General features: G+C 40.5%; 1 protein-coding gene across 3 annotated transcripts in view; it reads left to right on the forward strand.

The window, feature by feature from the left end:
- Nek10 (NIMA related kinase 10) overlaps positions 1–27,347 on the forward strand; it is a 207,813-nt gene continuing 180,466 nt past the window's right edge. For all 3 annotated transcript variants that reach the window (XM_005317280.5, XM_040289877.2, XM_040289879.2), the window contains exons 1-5: positions 1–179; positions 14,703–14,813; positions 15,094–15,154; positions 21,704–21,834; positions 23,490–23,588. In XM_005317280.5, the coding sequence (XP_005317337.1) occupies positions 14,740–14,813; positions 15,094–15,154; positions 21,704–21,834; positions 23,490–23,588 (365 nt within the window). In that variant the 5' untranslated portion in view covers positions 1–179; positions 14,703–14,739. The remainder of the gene's footprint in view (positions 180–14,702; positions 14,814–15,093; positions 15,155–21,703; positions 21,835–23,489; positions 23,589–27,347) is intronic.

A 27,347-nucleotide genomic window follows, 5' to 3' on the forward strand; every position in this document is an offset into this window, starting at 1 on the left:
GGCATGAAGGAAGATTTGATTGAAAAACCAACGGTGCAGCGGGCTGAGGTGCTCCAGAGGTTGAGGGGACCCGGAGAGAGCTAGGGGGAGGGTGGGACCCGAAGCAGCGGGTAGCAGCAGCATCAAAGATGACGACGGTTTGGAGATTGTCCTGAAGGAGGGACCGTCCCTCCCGCGTGGTGAGTGGGGCGGGAGCAGGTGCTCCGCTGTGCCGGCGTGCGGTTCGTAGCAGGGTCTCCAGGGAGTCACTCTCAGGTCCGGGTGGAGCGGCGGCCCGCAGCCTCGGGAGCTAGCTTCACTCCACGGGGGGCGGGGAAGAGAATGCGGGCTGGCTTGGGAAGGGGAGTCACTATACCCATTTTCCTCAAAGCAGATGGGTTTGTGTTGGACGGATGGACGGGCGGAAAGAGCCATCCACAACCTTGGAATCAAGAAGTTAAATGGAGTCTGAGTGTGTCTGTTCCAATCTGCTCCCATGCCTCTGGAAGCTCAGTTTGATCTCCTTTATGAACATTTCTTTTCTGCTTTCCCTTCACGTGCTGCCGCTCTTTGCCCCTGGGCTTTTTTGCTCAGTCTGGGTGAGCCCTCCCACTTGCTGTGTCTTCAGGCACCATCTCTCTGCTGATGGCTAGAAAGCCTCTGCCTCCAGCCTAAACCTGCTCTCCTATGCCCCAGACTCCAAGACCCGACTGCCAGTTAGCTCCACCAACCTACATGGCATCTCGGCCCACCCCCCACCAGCCTGCTACTGCCCTGAGATTCCCTATCTTTGACCCCCATCATCTGCTCAGTTCCCTAAAACCACATCCTGGGCAGCATCTGTGACAATGCCTCTTCTTCGACATCTCTCTCAATTTTAAAGGATATATATTCTTAATAGATGTTGAATCAGTTCCTGCATCTCCATTCTTCCTATCTAACAAATTCCACTAATCCATTGGTTACAGTATTTGACAACTGTCTGTCTCCCCTGATTTTAGTGTGTCCCTATCTAATTCATTTTTCTTCCCGTCATTAGACTGATATTTTAAAAATCAGGGTGTCAGGAGCTGAAGTTATAGCTCAGTTGGTTGAGTGCTTGCCTTGCATGCACGAGGCCCAGGGTTCAATCCTCAGCACCAAAAAGCAAAACAAAAAAATCAGGGTGTCTCCCTTCCCTGCTTGAAGTCATGCAGTTATTCCCCATTACCCTAAATATAGTCCTCAGGCCTTCCATTAGCTTGGTTGTTGCCAGAATATGCCATGTTTTCTCCTACCGCGTTTTTTAACCTGTCATTTAAGCAGCCTGAAATGGACCCCACCATTCCTCACGCGCTTTCCCCCCCCATTCCCTACTGCTCTCATCCCCCAAGCATTTTCTGTGTGTCGCCTAATTACTTTTCTGCTTCTTCCTTTGAGCCGTGTCTGTGAAGGCAGAACTGTGTCAATCTTACTTACCATTGTTGTATCACCAGGCAAGTGACAGGTACTCCACAAATGCTCACTAAATGAATGAATCTCCAAAAAATGAGGAGTTGTTTTCTCATGACAGGTAGTTTCAGAAAAATCAGGATCACTTCTGGCCAATGAAACTTTTGCTTACCCTTGGTGGGTGGAAACCATTTCAATTCACAGACTATAGTTTCATGCCATAACACATGTGATGGTAGCTGTAAGATTCCATCATACATACCATAAGATTATTAAAGAGAGAATGACAGTGCAGTATGCTTTCCAAGACCTGGAAGTGTGCTGGGGCCCCTTTGGCTGTGGCTCTTAACACTAGCTCCTGAATTTTAGCTCTGTGGCCCATAACAAGTTACTTAGTTTCTAGTCATCTTTTTTCACGAGTACAATGGGCCCATCATAGCACCTACCTCGTAGTATTGTTTTAAAGATGAAATGTGAATAATCTATATCAGGTGCATAGTACCTTATACTAGTCAAAACTAAAAACACTGAAAGTTGGAATTTGTGCTATTTCCATGGTCAGTTCACAAAAAGTAGAAATCTTTTGATTCTGTCAAGAGCAATTTCTAGGACCCCATCATGTCATTATACCACTTGACCAAGAACTTTTGTGTATGGCAACAGCTCTGACATAGGTAAGATACTCATTCATTCATTGAGTATATATTGACCATAGGGTGGGTCCAGGGCTTCATGCCAGCTCCTTAGCTGGTGGGTCAAAAGAAAGTGTAACCAGTAGAGTAATTTAGAAAGTGAAAGAAGGGTCTAGAAGTTACTCTGCCTATTGGAGCCAGTCAAACTTTGAAGGCACAGTGAACTGAGTTGAGCACTTGGGTAGCAGAGAGGAGCTAGAAGTTCTTGCAGACATTTAATAAATTAGCACTTGGGTTTTCATTTGTGAACAGAACAAAGGCATCATTCCCATCACTGTTCTCAGGGAAGTGGAGCAGAATTCACAGGGCCCAGATTCTTTAGCCAAAGTGCCTAGCTCCTTCAAATTCTAGTTCCTCCACTATTAGATATGGGACCTCTGATGAGTTCCTTAATTTTTGCACATGTTTCCTCACCTGTAAAAACCTAGTGGTTGTGAACACCGGATGAATTAACACAGATAGGATTCTTAGAACACCAGTGGGTACAGAGGATGTTTCATGTAAAAGTTAACTATTTGTAGTATGTTCCACTTAGGGGAGAGAGATAAGTAATCAGGGAAAAATAAAACAGAAGGAGAGAATAGAAAATGTTAGTTTGAGGATGGTGTGTGTGGCTTGGTCTTGGGAATGAGTCTTCCAGTTTTGGAAGATTCAACCTTTCAGAGGAAAGTGACCTCATGATATGCCTGACAGGTATCAAGATTAAAAAAAAATAATAAACCCAAAACGTGTATATGAGCAGTATTAGCATTATTTCTCATTTAGCAAAACAATTGCTCATATTTTTATGTTTTCTCCTCATCTCAGCTAAAAGTATAACAGTTATTATAATAAAGGTCATGTACTCAGCTTATTAGATCTCATATTCGGGTTATTTTTATTCGACATAGCATATTCTAGCTTCAAAGTAGTCAGCAGGGTCAGAGTGACAAAACAATAACTGGCTGGTTTGTATCAAGAAAAGAGTGTAAAAAAAATTTTCTATACAAATTAAAAATAATAGATAATAGAACAGATAAGGCTCAGCAACTGGAACATTGAACCCTAGGCCATCAGGAGAAAGTTACACAGTATTTAGTGTATTTTGCCAAAAGATTGGAAGTTAATTAATTTGAAAGAAGTATGTATCAGTATGTATTAAGGAAGTTAACATTTATCTAGAAAATTCACTTAGACACACAGAGTGCTGGATAAATACCACCAATGGAAGAGGGTTGGCGTAGCATTAGAAGAACAGGGAGGGCTCTGCTTGGCTTCAAATCTCTGCCACTTACCAGCTGTGTGGTCTGGACAAATGACTTAATTTCTCTGCACTGTATTTTCCTCATTTGTCAAGCGGGTATGGTAATGGTATCCACCTTACAGATGTATTAGGACTACTGTATTAGATAATGCATGGAAAGCCCTCAGAATGGTGCTACCTAGGGTAACCACCAGGAAAGGGTTTGCTTTATGGTTGTTATTACTGGATATGAGATCTTGGCCAACTTGCTTACATTTTTAATGCCTCAATTTCTTCCTCTGTAAGTTTAGAGATACAGTACTACCTACCTCATAGGGTTGTTTTGAGGATTAACTAAAAAGTGCTAAAAAGGCTAAGCATAAGCCTTCTTAGGGGCTAGGGTTGTGGCTCAAGGGTAGAGCTGCTTGCTTAGCATGTGTGAGGCACTGCATATAAATAAATGAATAGAATAAAGGTCCATCAACATCTAAAAATATTTTTTTAAAAGAATAAACCTTGATAGGCTTAAAAATGGAAATGACGAATTTGACATTGAAATCAAAACTTATTCTTCATTTTCTGTCTAGTATTTTTCATATGTGATTCAAAGAATGGAGACATGATTTAACATAAACAGATTGAGTGATAATATAATGAAAATATGTATACCAGGAATCATAATAATAACAACTTAAGTTTCCATATTCATTGATCATTTTAAAAAGGGCTTTGCTGTATTTAATCCCAACTATCAGCTTGCCATAGGTATGTTGTTATTTTTAACTTTTGGTAAATGAGGAAACTAATAACCAGAGAGGTCTGGGGACATTCCCAAGGCCACTCAGTAGACAAGTGGAAACCAGGTCTTTTCTGTGATGTTGCTCCTTCTGACCATATTCCAGTGGTGGAACCATAAGAATTCATATTCCCAAATGTACAAACTCGTATCAGCGGAGAGTAGGTCATTCATATGTATATTCACGTGTATGCTACACTTGAGGTAACATGAATACTTCCCTTAGGAAGTATTTATTATTCTATTTAGGACACTTGAGGTGGTCTGTATTTAACATAAATGTAATATATTCTCTGTGGCTTCCTTGTATTTATTTATTTATTTTTGTAGCAAAGATTGAACCCATGGGCGCTTAAACACTGGATCACATCCCCAGCCCTTTTTATATTTTATTTTGAGATAGAATCTTACTAAGTTGCTTAGGGCATCACTAAGTTGCTGAGGCTGGCTTTGAACTTGTGATCCCCCTGCCTCAGCCTCCTGAGACTATGATGATAGATGTACACCACTGTGCCCTGATATTATGCATTTATAAAGAGGGTTTTTTTTTTTTGTTTGTTTTGTTTTGTTTTCAAACCAACATTCTGTAGTTACTGGTGGTTGGCTGGGGCAAAGTTCTCATTTCCTGATTTTTTTCATTATCTTTACAGACAAGAACTGTCTTTAGTAGAAAAACAAACTGTCAGATGGGGAGTAAAGAAGAGGAAGGTGTCCGTTTTCTGAGGTCCATGCCAAAGGGCTCTGTTCTAATTAGACTATCTTATTTGACACTGTAATATTGTTCTTCTTGCCTAATATAATGACCTCAGTCTTTCTGCTTCGAACTGCAGTTCATTTGAATTCCATCAAGGTTTTATCATGACTTCGGTTAAATTCCTCTTTATCCAAATGAGTTGGTCAAAGGTTAATGGAATGTGACAATAAATGAAATGATCCACGTGTAGATATATTTTTTTAAATTTCAGAGAAGAATACCAATGCTTCCAAACTCCTCATTTATTAGAAGTTCCGTAAGTTGGTGGAAAGCCACCCGTATCCATTTCCCCAACCTTCACCTCACGCCAAGTTCCTCAGCTCCTGCTCAGCTCATCTGCTCCCTGTCTCCCAGCACCACGTTCTGGATCTTGCCTCCATCCTTTTGCTCACCCCTCTGGAATGTTGTCCACCCACCCTGTTCATCCTCTGGGACCATCTTCAAGTCCCTGGTTTATTCTCCTTTTCTATAGCTCTTCTTTCTTCCCTTTGATTTCATTTAATTTATAATGTCAATTGGAAATTATTTTTTCCTGCTTTTTGACATTTCTATTATTCTTATGTAACTTCTCATAGTAGCCTGAGCCATAAAAACTGTTCCTTTTGAAAGAGTTCTTATCAGCAGTTTCCTATGGGTTAGCCTACCTTTCTAATGACTTCCCCACACACGAGGTTGTGAGCATAGATTTTTGTTTTGTAGTGCCCGGTGGTATTTTGTGTATAGTCAGAGCAAAGTAAATAATAATGTGACGTTAACATGTAATATTGTTGGATGCAATTTAGTTTTATTTTATAGCTCAGGAAGTACTTCTAGTCTTTGCAGTGTCACCAAATGTTATGAATATCCATTCGGTGACTCAGTGTTCCCTTCACCGGTGGAAGTTCTGGGAATTTGATTTGTATTTACTTTATGACTTATTATGATGATGTTTGACTGTTTTTTCTGGAATTTAGTTTTGACCATGTCTTATTCAGTGCTGTATCCTCAGTGCCTGGTGGATATGCTGGGAAACCACTGAATATTTATTGGAAGAATGAATGTCACCTTTCTCTTCCTTATAAAAATGGGGAATAGGAAGTAATCTTATTATTCTATAATTCTACATTAATCCTGGGACTAATGATAAAAGAGAAATATAGTATGCTACCTTACTTGTTGTTATTGACTGGTTAATATAAATTCTTCATTTACATCATCTAGTTTTTTTCCCCCCCTTCCCAATACTGCTTCTTAACATGTGGGTCTTGGGCTCATCTGTTCTGACATAGTTCCATTATAAGGTGTGTTGCAGGCAGACTCAGATTAGCAGCCACAAATATGGAATATTGAAAATATTATTAAATGAGAGTTGAGAGGATCTCCAGAATCTATATGCAAATATTTCCCATTAAATTTGAATGGAAATAAACCATGAAAATAAGGAGATTACAGTGGTATCTGTTCACATGTTCCAGTTAATTCTGGAGCAGCATTCAGACCCAGTTGGGTTAGTATTGGCCAAGCAAATGAAGACCAGTGCTTAAAACAGTATCTATTGTCACAGTACATGGTCAGTACCTATCTGGAGGAATGAATGGGAGAGGGTCCCATTTCTACTAGAGAAACTTTTGGGCTTTTTTTTATTCCCAAGTGCTTGTTTTAATATAAAATTGAAATTGCTTAAAGTATGAAGTGTTTGCACAAGAAAGGTATCAAGAGTAATGACGGAGGAGGGAGGCCATGATAATACTTGCCCTTAGCTAGCTACACATTCTTGATGCTGAAGGTTCTGTACCAGCTACCAGTCTTTGTTCTTCCCCATATGATGATATTAAAATTCACCACCTACGTATTTCACACGAAGGATCCAGGATAAATGAATGGATGTTTGTAAGCAGCTCAGGGTCCAGGAGGTGAACTTCTACATACATCCATTGTTATTGTATTACCCTTTGCCCTTGACTAAGGGCCAATATCAGTAAGCTCTCTTTCCCATCACCCGAGAGTTGTCTATGGAGTCTTAGACCCTAAAGGTGAACTAGGTTATGTTCCCTTCTTGTCCTAAAAGTGCTATGTGACTTTGAACACATTCTACCTCTCTGGGCCTTAGTTTCCTCACCTGGAAAATGAAAGGAGCCGAATCATGATTTGTAAGTGATGACCAGTAAATCTGTTTTATTATCCTGTGAGAGTGTTTTGTCTTGTTTTACTTCATATTTTTTTTTAGTGCAATTTGGAATCCCTTTGGGGAGGGTATGTCTTCCTTTTTCAGGTTTGACTGAGTGCCACCAATCTCTGTCATCTACTAGTCACTTGCCTTCATTCAGTGACATTCTGTTCCTGAGCCTAGAGGTGTTAGGTCCCTGACACTGCATGCCCTCGAAGGTTCTTTATTGCAGTAACCATCTACGTTCTGCTAATTCTGCACATATTTCTCATTGGAAAAAAAATAGCAGTGTGGCATAGAACACCATAGCACCATAGAACATGGTGTAAACTACCGTGTAGATTAGAGAGCCTCACTCTTTGAACTGCAGTGGGAATGCCAGTCATATTTCTTTGGGGATTTCCTCAACTCTTAGCTCACCTTACTTTGTAAATGTGTGTGTGTGTGTGTGTGTGTGTGTGTGTGTGTGTTTGTGTTATTTTCCAGCAATTTGATCATTTTAACTCAACAGTTTCTCCAGAGGATATACAGTTCTAAAACACAAACAATTTGGAAAAACCAAGCATCATGGATCTTTTAAGTGCAAATATTCTTTGTAAAAAGAAGGCTGTATTCTTAAAGCACTTTAATTAAATAAACTGCCCAAGTGACTGATGCATTTTTAAGCATTGATTTTGGAAGAATTGTGGACTTATGTAAAAACTGCAAAAATAGTACACCTACCCTTCACTCCATTGCCTCTGTTAACATCTTGCATCACCATGGTATGGTCATCAAAATTAAGAAGTTGATAATTAATCAATGCATTTTAGCATGCTTGTTTTATTTTTGGCTGCTCTATATGAATTTTATCTTATTTTTACTACCTTTTTTTTTAGTACCAGGAATTGAACCTGTTAGCACTTTACCACTGAACCACATTCCCAGCCCTTTTTATTTTTTTATTTTGAGACAGGGTCTTGCTAAGTTACTTAGGGCCTCTCTAAGTTGCTGAGGCTAGCCTCAAAGTTGTGATTCTCCTGCCTTAGTCTCCTGAGCTTCTGGGATTACAGATATGGGCCACTGGGCCCAGCTTAGTTTTACTACTTTTTTTTTTTAAAGACCAGTACATTGATAGAGAAATTTAAAGAAAAAATACAGTAAAGAAATTGGAAAAAAAATTTAATTTTGCATTGCTAGTAAGTTATGGGGATGAATGTTCTATAAATTCTTCAGTCTGTCCACCTGAGTTTAGACAGAACTGCAGTTTTACCCCTAATGAGAAAAGCTAACCACAGTTCATTAGAAAGAATAGAGACCCCACACTGTGGATACAAGGAGATCTTTCTGGCTGCTGTGGATTGAGTCCAGGCCTTGTGCTCATGTGAGGCAAGTGCTCTTCTAATGGGCTATACCCCCACAGGGAAGTCCTAACTTCCTTTTGTGGTAGGTTTCAGAGCAGTTTATTTTAGTGCTTTTTAAAAAAATAATCAATCTGTTATAGCCAAAGTGATTAATGTTAGTCATGCTGAACTTTTTACTCTTATTACTTAACAAATCCTATTTTTTTTTTAACCACTGGTCAATGTAATAAATGGAGCATATAGAAAGAGGCAACGTAAACATTGATAGGAAAAAAAAGGCATTTGGGGATTTGAAGTTATTTCTCATAATGACTTAAATGACTTTCTGCTTTATATTTACTAAGGATAGGGCCTCTTAACAATCTTTTGAGTAGTTACCGCAACTACTGGAATAAAAGGATTTTCAGAGGAAGGATCTGAAAACCATATTACAAATACTAGGTTATTTAGTTAGTGGATTTATGTTGCACAATCTAGATTAATTACAGTCATTTAGGTGATTTTACTGTGGCATGGATTTCTTTCTCTGTCAAGGTGTTTACCCTGCAATTAACAAGAGATCACAAGCAAACAAGGTATCTCTAGGGACTTCTTTAGCTTTAACCTACATTTTAAATGACAATAGAGAAAGGAATTACTCCTGAGATATTTTTTTTTCTCAAAATGGATGTAAAAATTTAAGAATGAGTTAAAACTGTGGCCACATCTGCAAACATGAACCCCCCTGGCTAGCCCTTGAGTATGGCGATCTTTTCTCTCCCAATGGAGATAGTATTTGGGTCTCATTACTGAGGTGGACAAGCAAAGATCCTTAGAGTTTCTGTTTGTAAAGTAACTGCATTTGCTTTTCCTAGGAGGCCCCACTCCCTCAGGTGAAAAAAACCCAAAATCTGGGGTTGGGGTTAGGGCTCAGAGGAACAGTGCTCACCTAGAGTGTGTGAGGCCCTGGGTTCGATCCTCAGCACCACATAAAAATAAAAGAGAGGTATTGTGTCTACCTACAACTAAAAAATAAATGTTAAAACAAAAACAACCAAAAGCTAAATTTTGGTTTTCCCATTGGAATGGAAAGAAAATCCTTGTTGGTACAAGTGTTATGTGTTGTAATTTCCTTAGCCTCATCTCGTCTGCAAAATAAGTGTTAGAGAATCAGTGGTTTTCTGTTTTTATTTTTAGCAGTGGAAACTTTTTCTCTGATAAAGTGGTACCCAGAGCTGCAGAGAAGGAAGAGCTTCCATCTTAGTGAGGGGTTCACAGTCAACCTCAACTGCTTGGCCACCATTCTCCCCGCATACTGGGCTCATGCCCGCCCCCTCCTGGTTGTCTTAGAATTGACAGTTACTGGGTTAGTCCTCTCAGGCTCTATACTTGGGACCCAGGATCTCCATCAGAGAATCATTTAGGGTTACTGTGAAAACAGCCTGCTTATTTGAGAAGATAGGTTTCAGAACTAGATCATTGCTATTCAGGCAGTCTTGAGGGTTACTGGTTCACGAAGAGATGATTACAGAAGTTCTACAGAAATTTGACACTGTTGTGACATCCAAACACATGATCAGTGGACTTCTTACTGAACAGGATTTGAAACAAAACTTATCATTCTGTAATAGATTGGCAATTTAAATAAAAAATTATCCACCATGGATAGTTTCCGAAGCACTGTTGTATGGAATTCTAATTTTCTTTCTAACCACCGAACAACATGATTCCTGAATGCATTTGGGAGTACAATAAACACCAATTAATTTGATTTATAAAGGGCTTTATGAGATATTCATTGAACTAAAAGAGTAGTGACACTACTATTTAAAAATAGTCCTTTTATCTGTTCATCCCTTTATTAGGTCTTTGATTCAGTACATTTTCATTGTTGCCGATCATGTGTCTGTGAGTAAGAGCAGCCCAGTCCCTGCCTTATGAGGTAATGAGGCTTTCGCAATGTGGAATGCTTAAGTTTGCAATGCAGGGAGGGTAGGCTGCTCAGGGGGCATCAGGGAGGAGCAGCAGGCTTGAGAGGTCAGAAGAATCTAAACTAAGGAGTTGTTGGAAAGCTAATAATTCACAAATGGTAAAAATAACTCAGTTCACTCCTTACAGATTACGACACAGATCTCTTTTGACTGCTTACGCTGTGCTCCCGTGATGCTATGTACTATTCTGTATATGAGGGTACACTTGTGGGTGAAACAGACAGTCTTTGTCATGCCCTAGTTCAAGGAAACCCATGCCCAGCCGAGAGGGTGCCAATGTGGATGAACCCCCCGGGGGACATGAAGCAGGGTCCGTGGTGAGTCTGAGTGTGCATGGAGGAACATGTTGCTGAAGTTCATCAGAGGGGCTGTCTCTTAGGAGGGACTCTGAGCTCAAATTCAGAGGACCTAGGGGACAGCTGAGAACATGGGAAGGGATGAGCAAGCACAAGTATGAAGGTTGGCATGTCCCTGGGTACAAACTGCCTCTGTCCATTCTGTGCTGCGATAGCAGAACAGCACAGACCAGGTAATACATAAAGAAGAGAAAGTTAGTTTCTCACGGTTCTGAAGGCTAGGAAGTCCAAGATCAGGGTGCTGTTCTGGTGAAGGCCCATTCTTTTACTTTTCCAAGATGATGCCTTGAATCCATCGTGGGCTCTGTTCTTGACATGGCAGGGGAGAGGAAGGGCAGAGAGAGGAAGAGCCACTCTAGAATCCCCTTTTCAAAGGCACTAAACCCACCTCTCCTAGGCCCCACCTCTTAACTCTGTTAGAGTGGCAATTAAGTTTCCACATGAATTTTGGAGGGAACAAATGTTCAGCCATAGCAGTTGCCATGTTTGTGGGCTCATGTTTCTCCCTAGAAAGTCAGCATGGCTGAAGTGGAGTAAGAAACAGGGAGAGGACAGGAGAGACCAGAGAGGCGGAAGTCAGGATGAGAAGCCAAGTACTGTAAAAGGGCCTAGAGAGACTGTGAGCCGCTCAAGAGTATGATCCGATTTACACAGAAAGAATCCTTTGGATTCTTGCTAGAAAGGAGCAAGAATAGTAACAATGAGATGAGAGGGTGCTTTGGCAATATCCAGTGAGAGAAAATGGCAGCCTGGATTGGGGCCATGGCAGTGGGGAGCAGGGAATGCAGGCTAGTTTTGCTGGTTGGACTGAATGTAGGAGATGGAGGAAAGAGAAGGATCCAGAATGGCCTCTGAACTTCTGCCTAGAGTATCCAGGAGGTGTGGTGCCATTTTCTGTAATGGCGAGCATTAAGTACTTTTGGTGCTGGGAGCAGGCGTCAGAGTCCTGTTTGGAACCTGTTATATTTGGGGTGCCTATTAGACATCCCGATGGTGACTTTGCAAATCCAGGCAGTCAGGGAAGGCCCAGGGCTGGACATATATATTTAAAATTATGGATGGTATTTGTAAAGCCTTGAGATTGCAAGAGGTGGGTAAGGAGAGGGGCTAGATAGAGAAGAGGGTACAGGGCTAATTCTGCTGGTAGGCCCCAGGGTGTTCTAGCACCTGGACCGCCCAAGCCCAGGAGGAGGGAAACTGACTCAGTATTCGAGAGCCACTGCAGTAGGTTCCATTCAGCTTGTACCCACAGCAAAGTTTCTTACACTCCCATCATCCACAGCTCTTTCCCATAGAGTCGGTGAGCATCGCGGACAATATGGGCTCTCTGCCCAGAGATTCTCTGTGATCTCTTGTGACTGTTAGCCTGTCCCAGGTATTGGCTCTATTGTTCTCTTGCTTCTTATTGGTAGTTCCTAGGGCTCATGATTTAAAGGACATTCCACAAGCCACTTGATCTTTTTAGCTCTACATAGGTATGCCCGGGGTGAAGGTGTACCGCTAGACAGGCATGCCTTGGGCCCTCCTCTAAGGGTTTGTAACCCATAACTGAAGGCTGTAGGGATATGAACACTGGGCTCCTTTCTCTCAGGTCTAGATAACACAGGAACATAGTTTTAACTCTCTAGCTCCTCTGTGACCTGAGCCTGAAGCTACCCCCTGGGACTTTTTGCCTTTGCACCCCTGCCCCGCTAACATGTTATTGGCCTCTGGGTGACTTAATTGCCCTTCCTTTCCCCTTTACCCATTCTGGATTATAAATGTGAATATAGTGTCATCCTTTTTAAAAAAAATTTAAAATGGAATTTAATTAAATATTTTAAAGCATTCCCAACTTCTGAAAAAAAAAAAAAGTGTTTGTTTTATTTGGGGGGGGGGCAGGAATAGTTTCCATTTTAGCAGCCATCAAGTGGAAAGGATTTTTCTTTTGATCCTAAAGGCAATTGTCTGTTTCTACTGATTCTGGTGAATTTGTTTCTTGTTTAATTAAGTGAAACATTTTCCAGAGAGTTATCTGTATTCACTCTTCCAGCTCACAGAGTACTTGCAAATCTCAAAGAGATAAAACGATTAGGTGATTATTTCCTGTTCACACACCCAGTCAATAAAATTATGGAGATTAAGCAAGAATAAGACAGGATGTTTAACAGGGTTTGATAATGGTAAACGTGATCTCCCTCCAATGGGAGGCCGTGAGCTTCCCACACCTTCTCAAGCACACAGTGTCGCGTCCTCCATTTCCAACTCCTCAAACAGCCTGTAGCTGTGGGCTGAGCAGGAACCGGAAGCCCAATAGCAGCTGGTGTATCCTGGTGACATTTTCTTTCTTTCCTTGAGGAAAAACCAAAATTAGATTCTACTCATTTTGACTGGATGTCCATTGATTTTAAGACTTTGGGGGGACACTTTCATATCTACATACAAAAAACCACTGGGGTCTTTTGCTTTTAAACATCAATTGACAGATTCTCTCCATTTTCCTCACTGTCTGCCCTCCCTCTTCCTTTCGTTTCTTCCCTCTTTCTTTAAGGGTAAAGAAGACGCTAAATCAAATTTCTACTTGAACTACTCACAAAATGTGTCCTAGAGTTCATAAGTGGGGTTTTCTTTTGCTAGTGATAGACTTGCATGCCTGTGATAGCCTCTTTTACCTTTAGCAGCCTCAGTCTGAAATTAGGCATAGTAAATATTCAATAAGTATTTGTTGAATGAATGGGTCTGTGGTTTTATATCCTTGGCACAATCTTAACATATCAATACTGTGCTTTGTTTTGTACCAGTGATGAGAATCTTGGTTCCCAACTCTTTTTAATTCTGGTTAATGATTTGTCACAAGTATGACTACATTGGGGAAATCCTTTTTAAATCCTTAAAGTGTCTTTGTGCATTTCAGAAAATTAAATTTCCCTAGATTCTGTTGCAGCGAAACACCCATTGGCACATTGCTTTGCTTCTAAATACCTCTGAAACACTTGGAGTTTGACCATAGATTTCACAATACATTGAGGCATGCAATTATAAGACAATAATACATGCTTTTTCATGCCTGAACAACACATCGAAGTTAAACTGTGGCATTGAAACACAACTGAATTTTTTTTTTTTTGCATCTAATTGAATGAAACCAACATAATATCGAGTTTGGTATTTTGCTATATTATAAGAAGTATTGTATCTTTAGATTTCTATTCTGGAAATGAAAACAATTGACCATAGAAATTAGTTAAAAAGCAAAAAAAAAAAGCAAATTGTTCTCTCTTGATGAATGCATACTTACTTTTGGAGTGGGGATGAGGAGTAGTATTAAAATTAATACCAGGGAAAGTGACCATGACCATCATAAAAAGCTTAATTCAGAAGGTTGAAATGGCTATTGGACTGTCTTTCTAGGCTGGCCAGCCTCTCTGCCAGATGCTTGGGTGAGTATAGGACTGGCCCAGGCTTTCCAGAAGGGCGTGTGAAGCTCTTCAGGTAACTTTAGGAATTTTGGAAATACACCAGGTTTCTGAATGTTACTCTTGACTCTGAGCGGTTATTTATGAGTGGGTGGGACTTTCTCTGAGACTATTAGGGACATGACCCATGATGACAAAGGAACCCTATGATTGGCAGCATATAATTAAGGATTCTTGTTGAGAAAGGCAAGTGAGACAGCATAAAAGCATCGATTGAGCTTTAGGTATTTGTTCAAAGACGTACATTTTGGAAACCCAGAGTGGTCATACGTTTTCTGACATGCAGAACAACACCTGTGGTGCACTAGGTCGGAATCCTTGAAATCAAGAACACCCAGAAAATACAGGCTCAGGGGGCCACTATAACCTATGCCCTAAATATATCCAAAGCTCTTTGAAGAGGGTATCCATGTGAACACTTTTGTTCTTGTATTAGAAATAGATATGAGTGTTTGCATGTTAAAATAGATGTTGTAAGTGAGTCTTGTCTGTATTAAACGAGAACGTTCTGATTCACCCAAACCAACTCACATTTTTCCCTCCGTTTTACTTTGAAAGGAATGCGATGTTAATTCTGGGGCATTGATGGTTTACAATGCCTGATCCAGACAAAAAGGTGAAGACCACAGAAAAGTCAACTGATAAAAAACAGCAAGGAGTCGCCAGCAGGTAATCCCATATGCTCTTTACTAATTATTAACCAAGGCAGTGACTATTGAGCAGATTGAATAGCTTTTTGAGAAATAGTGTAGACTCCTAACAACTGCTATTGCGGTTACAGTGCCCACTGAAACATTTGACCCTTTGCCGAGTTCCAAGGGAAAAATGGTGGGTGTGTCCAAGTTGGTCTATAAAGCAGGCCTGCAAGTAGCAGTGTCACCAGTGGGTAATATGACCCCATTCACCTGGCGCTTTCTGTTGGTTGATGTTATGGTATTTTCTCTCCTAGGGATTATTCAGATCTTAAAAGACTCCGGTGCCTTTTGAACGTTCAATCAAGCAAACAACAGGTAGTTGTTTTTTTTTTTTTTCCAAAGAATGTGCATGATTTAATAAAAGAGAATCAGGTGTTTCCAAAGGGATCCATTTAACATCTTTACAAGCACGATATGTCCAGTTTCTTTGTTCTTCGCCTGTCTTCTCTTGCTTCATCTGGCTGTTTCTCTCGTTCCTGGTTCAGGCCCTGCCAAGACTTGGCATCCACAGCTTTTTCATCCTCCTCTCCTGCGGGCGCCTTGCCTTTCTCCTCTGCTCATCCCCAAGGATCCTCTCCGGCAAAGCTTTTACTCTTCACTCTATAATCAGCAAACTCTTTTATTGAATGCCCAAATCGGCCTCTTCAGAGCTTCATGGAAATTGGTTTTTCCAAAGCACGGTTACCTCGTTCTCCTCCTCCTCCTCCTCCCTCCGCTCCTGCCCTTGCTGTTAATGGTGCAGCTCTTGGGGCTTGGGGCTAATCATATCCCACCAAAAAGGAGGGAGGAGTGAGCTTTGGTTATTTTGAACAGCAAAGGAAGGAATGGTACTCCCACTTTAATTTATCTCGAAACTTTTCTTTTTGGTTTTGCTTCTATGAAGACTTTGGAAAGTCATGAGATATTAGAAGCTGTTCAAGGAGGTTTGGGAACAATGTAGCAATGCTAATAACACCAATTACAGCTATGTAGCGCTCACAACTAGGAAATGGCAGGGATGGAACTTCAACCCTGTCTTCTGGCTCCAAAGCCTATTAAATTATAATTGTTTAGGTCAATTTTGTTTAAGAGCCCATGTGGTTAATAATGCCAACCTTAAGGGTTTTTGTTTCATCAACCAAACTTATCAGAGAGCTATAGCATTTTTATGTATCTATTTATACTATAGATTCTCTAATGATTTGATGGCATATGAAGGCCGAATAATGATATAGTTAGGGAACATTTACTATGTACCTGTGCTCTACCTGCATTATCTTGCTTAATAATTTACAAATGCCCTTTTTACAGATGAGGAAACTAAGGCACAGAGACATTAAATGATTTCCAAAGGTCATAGTTCTGGACCCAGGCACTCCCATTTTGCAACACGTGTCTCTAACCATTGAGATATCTTTTATTTATTTATTTATTTATTTATTTTTGAATTTTAATTGTTTAGTTTTCTTTTTTTAATTATTTTGGCGGACACAACATCTTTGTTTGTATGTGGTGCTGAGGATCGAACCCAGGCCACACGCATGCCAGGCGAGCGTGCTACTGCTTGAGCCACATCCCCAGCCCTGAGATATCTTTTAAATGTGTTGGAAAATAAAATTATAGTTAAAAGAAATTGTTGGATGAGCATCGATTTGCAGTAAAAAAAAAAAAAATACCTTTCCTCTGTGAGCCCATTCTTCTCTGTTATTAATGCTACAGCCCTGGGGGAAAACTTTCTTCTTGTGTACCTATTTCAGCAGTCACTCTGCCCTTTGTCTGTCTCTTTACTGCGAAAATAATCTTCCTGGCTCTCTGCTCACAAACCCATGCTTCCTTGGAGAGAATTTTAAGACTTTGGTGGGACATTTTTGTTTTGGTTCCTCTCATTGATTCCCATTGTGCTTTCTGTGATGTAATCCTAATACCAAAGACTTCTATTCTTTGTTTTTTACTATTCTCTTCTCCCAGATTTCTTCCCTATGAGTTCTAACCTATTTCCCAAACCCACATCTCATGATACCACCTCCGCATATCTGCCGTGCCCAGAGTGACCACTCTCTTCCCAAGACAGCTCTCTCACCAGCAAAGCATTATTTTTCCTCTCACTTTGGAAAGTCTTGTCCACATATCTTATTTCCTAACAAGATGGACATTTCCCAGTGCCAGCAACATTGACTTCTCTCTCTGGTTCACTGTATCCTCTAATTCAGTGAGTTTGGGGTTATTTTTTTTTTTCCTAACTGAATTGTGACACCCCATGAATATGTACAAGCCCCTGATCCAGGCAAAAGAAATATGATGGTGGTGTATTGGTTCTTGTTGGTTTTTTAGCTCAAAGGATGAACTTTGAAGTTCATCCTTAATAGTTCTATTTTGTCCCCGTTCTACACTTCCTTCTTGACACCTGGAAGGCTTAATTAAAGTTAATTTAACGATTTCTCCCTTTTAGCCAACTTTGGAATTGGCCATCCGTGGTCTGACACGTTCGCATGGCATATCTTTTTGTTAAATATTTCACACAAACAGAAATGCATATTTGTAATGCTTGAATTATTCAGAAAGTAGATAGCTCTAAGGAAAACAAAATGAAAATCACTGTCTTCAATTGGACGAAGGTTCCCAAGGCTCACAAGATTTAGGCCTAATTCTGTTTATAAAACTTTCACACATTTTGTAATTCTGAACTAATAAGTGTTATTCTGAGTACTTATTCTTATTTCATAAAATAGTGTGGAGAGATTTATAGCAGAAGGAATATTCTGGAGAAGGTAACTCGAGAATTTATTTATACGTTTGCTTGTTCCAGAAAGAATGTAAGGAGGCTGTAAGTGTTGGGAGTGGCCCCGGCTCCAAAGACTAACTCCCCCATCCCCCAAGAAGAGCCGTCCAATGGTGAGCCCTGCTGGCTCACATGATCCTGCCGTCCAATATGCATGAAGTATGATGGGTTACCCTAAATCAAATTAAAAACAGGACCAACAATAAAAGTAAAACAAGGGCTGGGAGCACAGTAGAGTTGGGATAAGGCAGAAATGCCCAATAAAATATGTGAGTAGTTCTCAAATTTGGCTCTGAGATTTTTAGCAGTCAATTTGGAAAGGAAATTTGAGATTAAGTCCCATTGACCTGAATTTATGCTGTAATAAGATATGATATGGCCTGGGTTTTTTTTTCCCCCTTTCTTTCTTTTTGCAAATGGGTCACGATGACCAATTGCTGGTTACAGAGGAAATCTACCCTGTGGGTTCAGGCAGAGTTGTAGAGAACTGAATGCTTCTCTAGCTGGATCTCTAATGAGCCAGGCCATGTCCCTCATTGTTTCGTTGTGTTATGGGGCTCTGCCTTTGCTCTTTGTCCTGACTGTGTGCTCCCTGTGTCTGCAGAGCTTGCTCTCCACGTTAGCTACACAGGTACCTTCCAGCTGAGCATGCATTCGCTGTTCTTTTCTACCTTCCATTCTGGTCCATAGGGCCTGAGCTTCCTCCTTTATTTTCCACCTCGACAAACCCCTGTTCACTAATTCTACAGTGTGTCTCTCAAGCCTGCTTACTGTCTGCAATTTCCTACCACCTGGGGGACTATAAGGTCCTTGATGGCAGAGGCCATGGCTGTTCTGATGACTGTATATCCAGATTCTCATACAATGTCTGGCACACCATGTGTCTGCAACAAGTGTGCTGATTGGGTGAACTCATCTGGAGGTGGTTTCAGATGAGTTAGTTGTCTGGGAACGAAATGGGCATTCGTTCAACCACTTCCTATTTGAGTATCTACTATATGCCAGGCTTTGTTAGAGGTGACGCTCCCTACAGGGTGGCTGAATTCAAAGCCAGAACGCTGATTTGTACACTGGACATTGTACTAGACTGTGATAAGTGTTGTAAGAGGAGAGGTAAGCCCTCCCCAGGAAGGCATGGATAAGTGCTCACCAGGAGGCTGTTTGAACTGAGCCCTGGAACGTGATCAGTTACAGGCTGCACATGCCCAGGCATGGAGAGGTCAGATACCCACAGGTCAGATAACCAGCAGGTCTGAGGCATTGACGAGCCAAGGGAACATGCTCCAGGGTTCTGAACTCACATTGCTTTCATCTGAAGTGGATGGGTTGTTTCAAGGTTCCTATTGTTAAGCTGTGGTCTTTCCAGGACGGAGGGGGGTAAGAGAGGGTCATAGAAAGGGTGAATATGATCAAAGCACATTATGTGCATGTATGGAAATGTCACAATGAAACCCATTAATTTGTACAATTGATATGTGCTAGTATTAACAATAGCATTGAGTTCCGGGTTCAACAAAAAAGTGTAAGTTGCACCTGTGGATGCCAAGTTCATCTTATCCACTGAAGCTCCATGAGTTGATTCCCAACCCTGGCTGCCTGCTTTGCCCACCAGGGCGATGACCGCTGGACATGGAAACGTCCTGCCCTCTCCTTTGGTGGCTTATGAGTTTGCTTTCTCTGTCTTGGCTACTTTTCTCTCTTGCAAACAGTATTCTAGGAATCGTGCCAGTGGCAAGGGGATCTGAAATTCCTTGGACCTGGAAAACCTGCTTCCTATTTTCTCTCTGTTGTAACATTTCGTGTTAACACAGGAAAATTTGCTTGTTGCTGTGGCTTTGTGTCTAATATCATTTGGGTCATCAGTTCAGATCTGAAAAGTCACCTAATGACGCATTTGATTTATTTGGCAAATTCATCTGAACAATGGGAATAATTATGAGGATTGAAAGAGTATTGGCAAAGAGGTAGAAGTATACCTGGCACATAGCAAGTGCCTTATAAATAGTAATTCATTTAACTTTCACGATGACTCTGACATACATACATACTACTTCTGCTACTAGTACTACTAGTATTTTTTTAAATATATATATATATTTTTTTTTAAAAAATATCTTTATTTATTTATTTTTATGTAGTGTTAAGGATCGAACCCAGAGCCTCACACATGCAAGGCAAAAGCTCTATCACGGAGCCCCAGCCCCAGTCCTATTACTACTATTATCATTTCTATTTTAATGATGTAAAAACTAAGGCACAGAGAGATTAAGAAAATTTCCCCAAATCATACAGCTAGCTCATGGTGGATTGACTCCCACAGAGCTGATCAGAGAGTTTGTTCTCCTAACCACTAAACAGTGCTGCCTCCCATGTCCATGGCCTATTGTAGTTTCACTGACTGAACTGAAATAGAAAGGTAAGTTTTACCTGATGGAATGTTTGATATGTTTGTGTGTGTCGTGCCAGGGATTGAACCCAGAGCTTCTTGAATGATAAGCAAGTGCTCTACCACTGAGCCACACTCTAGCCCTTTTTATTAATATTTTGAAAAGCCAACCGTGGTTGGTGTATGAGGAAGGATTTTTTTTTTTTTGGTGAGCTATAAAACAATGTCCTTTTTAGAATGTATTTTTTCTAGAAGATTAGCACCTTTTTGAGGAGTCAGGAATATTCTCTTTGGATATGGAAATAATGTTTCCATGTTGATTTCTATCAACTATCTCAGTGGAATAAGACAACAAGTGCTTTATTTTGTCATTATATAGAATGTAATCATTTATTGAAAATGTGTCTTTTCTTTTGTTCTATTACCCTCTGTTTACCTCATTTGTAATAATTAATTATACAACACTCTTCACTTGTACTTTGGAAAAGATATTTATCCATACCATGCTTAATTTTATGTGGCATCAGAAATAAATCTCAGGTTATCTCAGATATAGTAAGTATTGGTAAGAGAAACTATTTGAATACTGATAACTTGACAACTTATTATATGAGTCACTCTCCAGTTCATTCGGTACATGGAGACATGCTGTTGTGGTTAATTTAAACAGATTTTCTTTCTTTTTCTTTTCTACTAGGTTTTTAACCCAGGGTGCTTTACCACTGATACAGGGTCTTGCTAAGTTGCTGAGGCTGGCTTTGAATTTTCGATCCTCCTGCCTCAGCCTCCTAAGTTGCTGGATGTCCCTGCACCTGGCTAAATTTTATTTTTCTTATGATGAACTTTTATAAGTATTTTAATGTCTTTCATAAATACTATTGGATGTTCAGATTGATTAAAAGTGATAGATTCTCACTTATCAACATATCCCCACTACCTGGTAAGCGGTGTGTATATTTGGCTAATGTGGAAGATGGAATGCATATGTGATGACTGCTTCTCAGTCTGGGCACATCACACTATGCCAGAGTGATCTCCCTGGACCCAGAAACTCTCCAGGTCCACAGCTAAAACACACAAGAAGCTTCAAAATCCCCTGATGCCTAGGCCTCATCTCAGACCTGTGTCCCCAGCATTTCACCAAGTGCTGGGTAAACAGCATTGAACCAAAATGGACAAGTTTCCTGATATTATAAGCAAGGCAATGCCAGGGGTGGTAGTTTATGCCTGTAATCCCAGCAGCTCAGGAGGCTGAGGAAGGATGATCCGGAGTTCAAAGTCAGCCTGAGCAATGGTGAGGCGCTAAGCAACTCATTGAGACCCTGTTTCTAAATAAAACACAAAATTGAGCTGGGGATGTGCTACAGTGGTCGAGCACCCCTGAGTTCAATCCCTGGCATCCTCCCCGCCCCCACCTCTGCCCCTCCAAAAAAAAAGATAAGCAAAGGAGACTGAAAATAATAAGTCACCATAAGATATGACAAGTAGTACTGTCAGCTATGAATTAAAAATAGTGTAAGATAGAGAGTAAATGTTTTAAGTCAAAGATGCTCAACTCTCAGAAAACCCCTCCAGTTAACAGGGCTGTCATCTTACTTATTGACCTGGAAAATCCTTGTGCTCTTTGGCCTCCCCTCTGCCTCCCCCCATTTTGTTACTTTCTTTATCCTGTGCTGAATTGTGATCCTCACGCACGTACTCTGTGCTTCTATTTCTGTAGCTTCCAGCCATTAACTTTGATAGTGCCCAAAATAGCATGACGAAGTCTGAGCCCGCCATCAAGGCGGGTGGACACAGAGCTCGAGGTCAGTGGCACGAGTCCACAGAAGCTGTTGAACTTGAAAATTTTAGGTAAGAAATCTCCTGTGCCTCCAGCAACCTGTTCTCCATAGCTTCTTAATGTGTATGACAGGAGCTACCATTTAAAATCTGTTTTCAAAATTTCCCATGGAGATCCTCGGTTTAATCTTTTTAGTTAAGAGCTTCAACCATTCCCAGCAATAATGCATAAATAACAGGCTTAATGGTCACAGGTGGAACTGACCTGGGACTTTCAGGACACTGTGCTGACTTACAGTTGGCATTTGCTCAACGAGGAAGTGGTTCCAGGTTGTGACCTGGCCAGGCCGATTCTGAGCTTTGCTGAGTCTTTGGTCAATCTACATCTTTCCAGTAATGAGAAGAAATAAAAGAATCAGTTGCTGTGAACAGATGTGGTGGCTAAAAAAAATGTGGTAGTCAAAGCAACCAGGTTTTCAGTTGCAGGGAGAGCACCTCACCTGCAACACTGCAAGTGTCAGCCTGTGTTGATTTCTGTTGCCATGTAGACCTCCGGGAAGCTGTGCATTCTCATGGGCCACTCCCCTTCCAGGAGCTGGTTCTCTCAGTTCTACAATGTGCTTAGGTCATTTGGCACTAAGTGCCATGTAAATAATGAATGGCATGAAATATTGATATGAATATTCTAGAATGACCATGTATTTATTGGGCCTCCATTGTTTTTCCTATCACTCAATGAATTTAATTAGTCCAATAATCCGCATGACATGACGTGGGTTCATAGTTTTAAAATATGTCTTCAGTGAGGAACAATAAATGGTTATTGTTACTTATCCAGTTTGCCCGTGTCCATGTACTAAGAAATCAGAACAGCCCTCCCCTAGCTAGGGTGGGGACTTACATGCAGGCTAATGACATCTAAAAGGCTTCAAAGGCAGATCGTTACAAATGATGACACAAGGTTATAGAACTTGCCTTCAAGAGGGTATATTCATGTAATTCCATCTTATTTGGCCTAGATCTCAAAACTAGCCTATTTTAATATGCACCAAAATATTACACATACCACAGCAATGTGACCCTTATGTGCATTGTCTTTTATCCTCTTCTAGGATTAAAGTGGAATGCAATGAGGCTATTTTTAACCTCTTTGATAGGCTCTTACATCAGCAAAAAGAACCTGGAATCTGAATATTTCCAAAATTGTATTAAAAACACATATACATGAAACATAAACAATAACAATCAAGCAGTCACTATGGCTGATGGAGTGTAGACTGTTAATAAATTCCTGTTATCTACAAAGAAATACTTGTGACCACCATTGGTATTGACAGCTAAAGTGGCTGGTGGGGGTTGAGGGTGAGTAGAAAGAGAATGGAAGGGATTCTTGTTTGCTGGTGCAATCCATCTAGATAATGGCCCCAGACATTTTTTTTCTCTCCATATTCCATTTTTTTCCCCTCTGACCAATTTTAGCTGTTAAGTGTTTGTAAGGAACAATTTAATTAATATGGTAGGATGAAAGGCATATGCTTGACTATATTCTTCATCGTTAATTTTGCAATTGAATTTCTAGTTCCTATCTTGCCTTTAGCAGGGTTAAATCTCAAGAATCCTTCAGTAGTTGCCTTGAGTATACAAGGTATTTGTGTTGCATTGGTAACTTTTTGAGACATCCTAAGTAATTTTTATTTCAAAATGCTCCTCTGTTTGTTTCATCACAGTATAAACTACAAGAATGAAAGGAATTTCAGCAAACATCCCCAGCATGTGTTATTTCAGGAGATCTTTACAGCCTTGGTGAAAAATAGACTCATATGCAGGTAAGACTGTCCTTGGAAAGGTAGACTGTTACCCAAAAAAGGCATATTTCATATATCTTGTACACAGAATGTGATTTGAAGCAACTTACAAGAACATGTAATGAGAGGATGAAATAGAGCAAAGGCTATTTAGAAGGAGGCAAATAAGTAGGTATTGCATTTAATCTCATTAATATCACTCTGGTTATGTCCTGCATCTAGCTGAGTTTGGTGACAGGTAAGGTAAAGTGGGAAGACACTCAAGTTACATTGTTTTCCTTAATTTCCTTATTTTGAATTTGGATACTCAAGGACATGTTGGGTAACACCATGGATGACATCCTTCAGGTACACTTTTGCAGTTCATACAATTGACTGATTAAAGGAACTGCCCCAGCCTTGACCTTGAAGAAAGAAAGGATGAGTGTGTGCAACACCCAGTCACAGCCCCCTGAAGACGTTGCTTCTCAGGACCAAATCAAATGCTGTCCCCTTTGTTCTTAGACTTATCCTAACACAGGTGTGGCAACTGGGATGTAGAGGAAGGATCAGTTGATACATACTCTGGATTCTCTCTCATAAATATCAGGGCATTCAGGTAGCCTTCAGCTGGCCCTAGAGCTGTCAGGATTGAATTTTTTTTATCATTCTGAGGTGCTTCACAGGAGAGCTGGTTATGCTGCTGATGCACATGAAGAAGGCTCCCAACATCCTGTCATGGTTGGACCTGCCCTTTAACCCTTCCCAGAAGATCCAGTAAAAATATGTTGATGAAGAAACTTAAATCTTCTTCAGTGGGACTTTGAGATATCTGACTTCTGTCTTCGTGAGAAGGAGAAAAACTACTCCTATTATGAAAAATAAAAATAGGAGTATTAATAATTTAATGCCTGGATCAAAATAACCCTTTGACTTTGCCCCATGCAGTAGCTGATTTTAAGGAGAACGGTGTCCTGATGCATCCTCCATGGAGAGCCAGCTACTAAATGTGTGACTAAGTGGTGGCCTCGTGACTTGGTATTTTGGATGGGATCATTTAGTGTTGCATATGAAATTACTGCAGAGTGACTGCCAAATGGATGGACTTTCCAAGGGATGTCCATAAACCATTTGTCAGGTCTGTACTTTGGGGGAAGGCAGTAGATGCAGAAATTGTTAGGGGAAATAATTGGGCAAGGGAGAGCATCCGCCAATTAAAAAAGATCCTGACCGTTCTGAAGTCAAGAGATGTCTTATTCTTAGTGATTAATGGGGCATGTTAGGTTGGATGGATTACTTTATTGTAATATGAGCAGTCCCTGGAAGTCTTCAAACTAGGAAGAGATAATGGTGAGTCTCTTTGCTTTCATAGTACGAGAAGGAATTTAGGAATGTTGAACATCAAGAGCATCCTTTTATGTCATCCTTTGGCTGCTGAAAGATTGCTGTGTTCATTTCTGTTCTAAAAGAAGGATTGGGTAAAAGATGGCTTAAGTACAAAGGTCTTCCATTGTCCCTCACCTCATGCAACCTTGCTAAGATGGCCAGGACCATTTTTTTATTTTTTTTTTTTCCTTCCCCTCTAACTTTAGACTTACATCTCAGGGCTTTTTCTGATATGGCTTCCTATTTCCTTCCTTTGTGAACATCCAGTTTAGTATTGTATTCGTTTTGGATAGAAGGCTTAGATTTGATTAATCAAACCAACTGATGCTATCACAAATTACTGTCTGTAAGAAAAGGAAGAATGGTGAAGGAAGAAAGGGTGACTATATAAAGATGAATAGACGTGTGGTCTCTGTCTTCCCAGGGACTCAAAATCTACTCTGGTCAGAAATTGCCCACTACCCCAAAACAAGGGAAAATTGGTAAATATATACCATTTTTATTAAGCACTAAAGGCTGGATGAGATTGGGAGTGGGAACTTCAGTCCTCTGTCCAGTTCTGGTTCTGGACAAGACTGGGCATATTTAGGATGTTAACACTACACAGTCTTACCCTGAACTTATGACTGATTGGAAATATAGACTCCTCAGCACAATGTGAACCCCCCTTCCAATCCTTCCCTCAATTTCTACCCAATTGATGGTGGTGGTGTTTCTCTTCTATTTCATTCTCCCCACCTACAGTCCTCCCCTCCCCTCCCCCACACCCATGGACCCTTCCTTTCTAGGTACTTTTCCTCAGATTGACCAGTAATGACTCCCCCATTCTCAGAAATGAACCTGCCAAGTGGCATCTGAAACGAGACAGGACTTGTTAATCCAGAGTCAGATAAGGTAACAGTGCAAATGCCTCATGGTAAATCTGAAAGGGCAAGAGAAAGTCCCGCCCGTGAACCCGAGGTTGCACAATGCCAGCTAGCTAGCCTCAATGCATGGCAGGACATGGGAAGAAATTTTCCTCTTCTAACCTAACATCATTTGTTTACAGTACAGCCTGTTATTAATAGATATGTTCACACTTTTCCCCTCTCATCTGCTTGAACAGGAAAATAGAAAGGGTGCCTGGGCTCCAGGACCAGGTTGTTATGAGGTTGTATAGGGGAAGTAAAAGTTGTCACAACGTTAACATATTCTCTGTTCACTGGCCACTTAGAAAATTGACCTCTGTATGAATAGCTCCTCTATGTATCTCTTTCTCTGTGCTCTCTCTTCCTTGGTTTATTCTTTGCTGAAGGCAGATTCTGTGATACCAGGCAAATACCATTTAACTTGTGAAGTGAACTTGCACATCTGGCTGAGGACGTAGGGTTTCGTGAAGTTATTGAAAGTGATGGTGCCTAACTGACAGAATCCGACAAGTGAGGCCCTGGCGGAGTTAGGTCACTTGGCAATCAAAGAATAGGGCATTAATAAGGACGATGACAAGATGGGACATTAAGAATCTGTTTAAAATAACCAAGATTAGGAGAGGCCTTTTCGGTTTCTCTGTCTTTTGCTCTAAGCTTTACCATTTTAAATGTAGAGATGAAGAAAATTAGCTTTAAGAACCTAGGATCTCATGTAGTCCTTGAGCAAAAAATGATGCCTCCTCTTCTTGTAAGTGAACTTGGAGCAAAAGCCTAGTTCTTAAATTTTATTTCTCATAAATGTTATTTAGAGTCTGTCATGCATTTAAAGTGCACACACACATGCATGTGCACACATGTGTGCAAAAAAACCTCAATTTGGGGCTGGGGATATAGCTCAGTTTGTAGAGTGCTTTGCCTCACATGCACAAGGCACTGGATTCAATCTCCAGCACCACACACACACACACACACACACACACACACACACACACACACACAAACACATCAAAACAAAATAAAACAAAAAACCCCACTAAATTTTATAGAGGTGGGACAGACTTTGAAGAAATCCAGTCTGTCTCATTGGGTAGATGAAGGAGCTGAAAATTTAAGTCCAAGATCCTAGGGCAAAATCTTGGCTGGTACTCTTTATTTTATGCCTTTCTGATTCCCTGGTTTCTTTTTTTTTTTTCTGTGTAAACAGTTTTAATTGTGTAGTTAATCATCAATAGCCACTCTTAATTAGAACATTTCTATATAATGAAAAGTGTTCTAATTTGTGATACACTAATCAAAGCACATTTGAAAAAGTTTTTTTTTTTTTTTGAGTTTGCACCAGGGAAAAATATCCCTTTGGTAGTCATGTTCATGTTCATTCTTTACTACTGCTTGCTGCTGCTTCTTCCAAAACTCATCTACTTTGATGTCTAATAGGCATGAAATTAAAATGTTCCCACCTTCCCAGAAAAGAACTGCTTGTTCTTGGACCACCAGAGCCAGTTACAAA

This window comes from Ictidomys tridecemlineatus, chromosome 2 (assembly GCF_052094955.1).
Source record: "Ictidomys tridecemlineatus isolate mIctTri1 chromosome 2, mIctTri1.hap1, whole genome shotgun sequence".
Taxonomy (NCBI): domain Eukaryota; kingdom Metazoa; phylum Chordata; class Mammalia; order Rodentia; family Sciuridae; genus Ictidomys; species Ictidomys tridecemlineatus.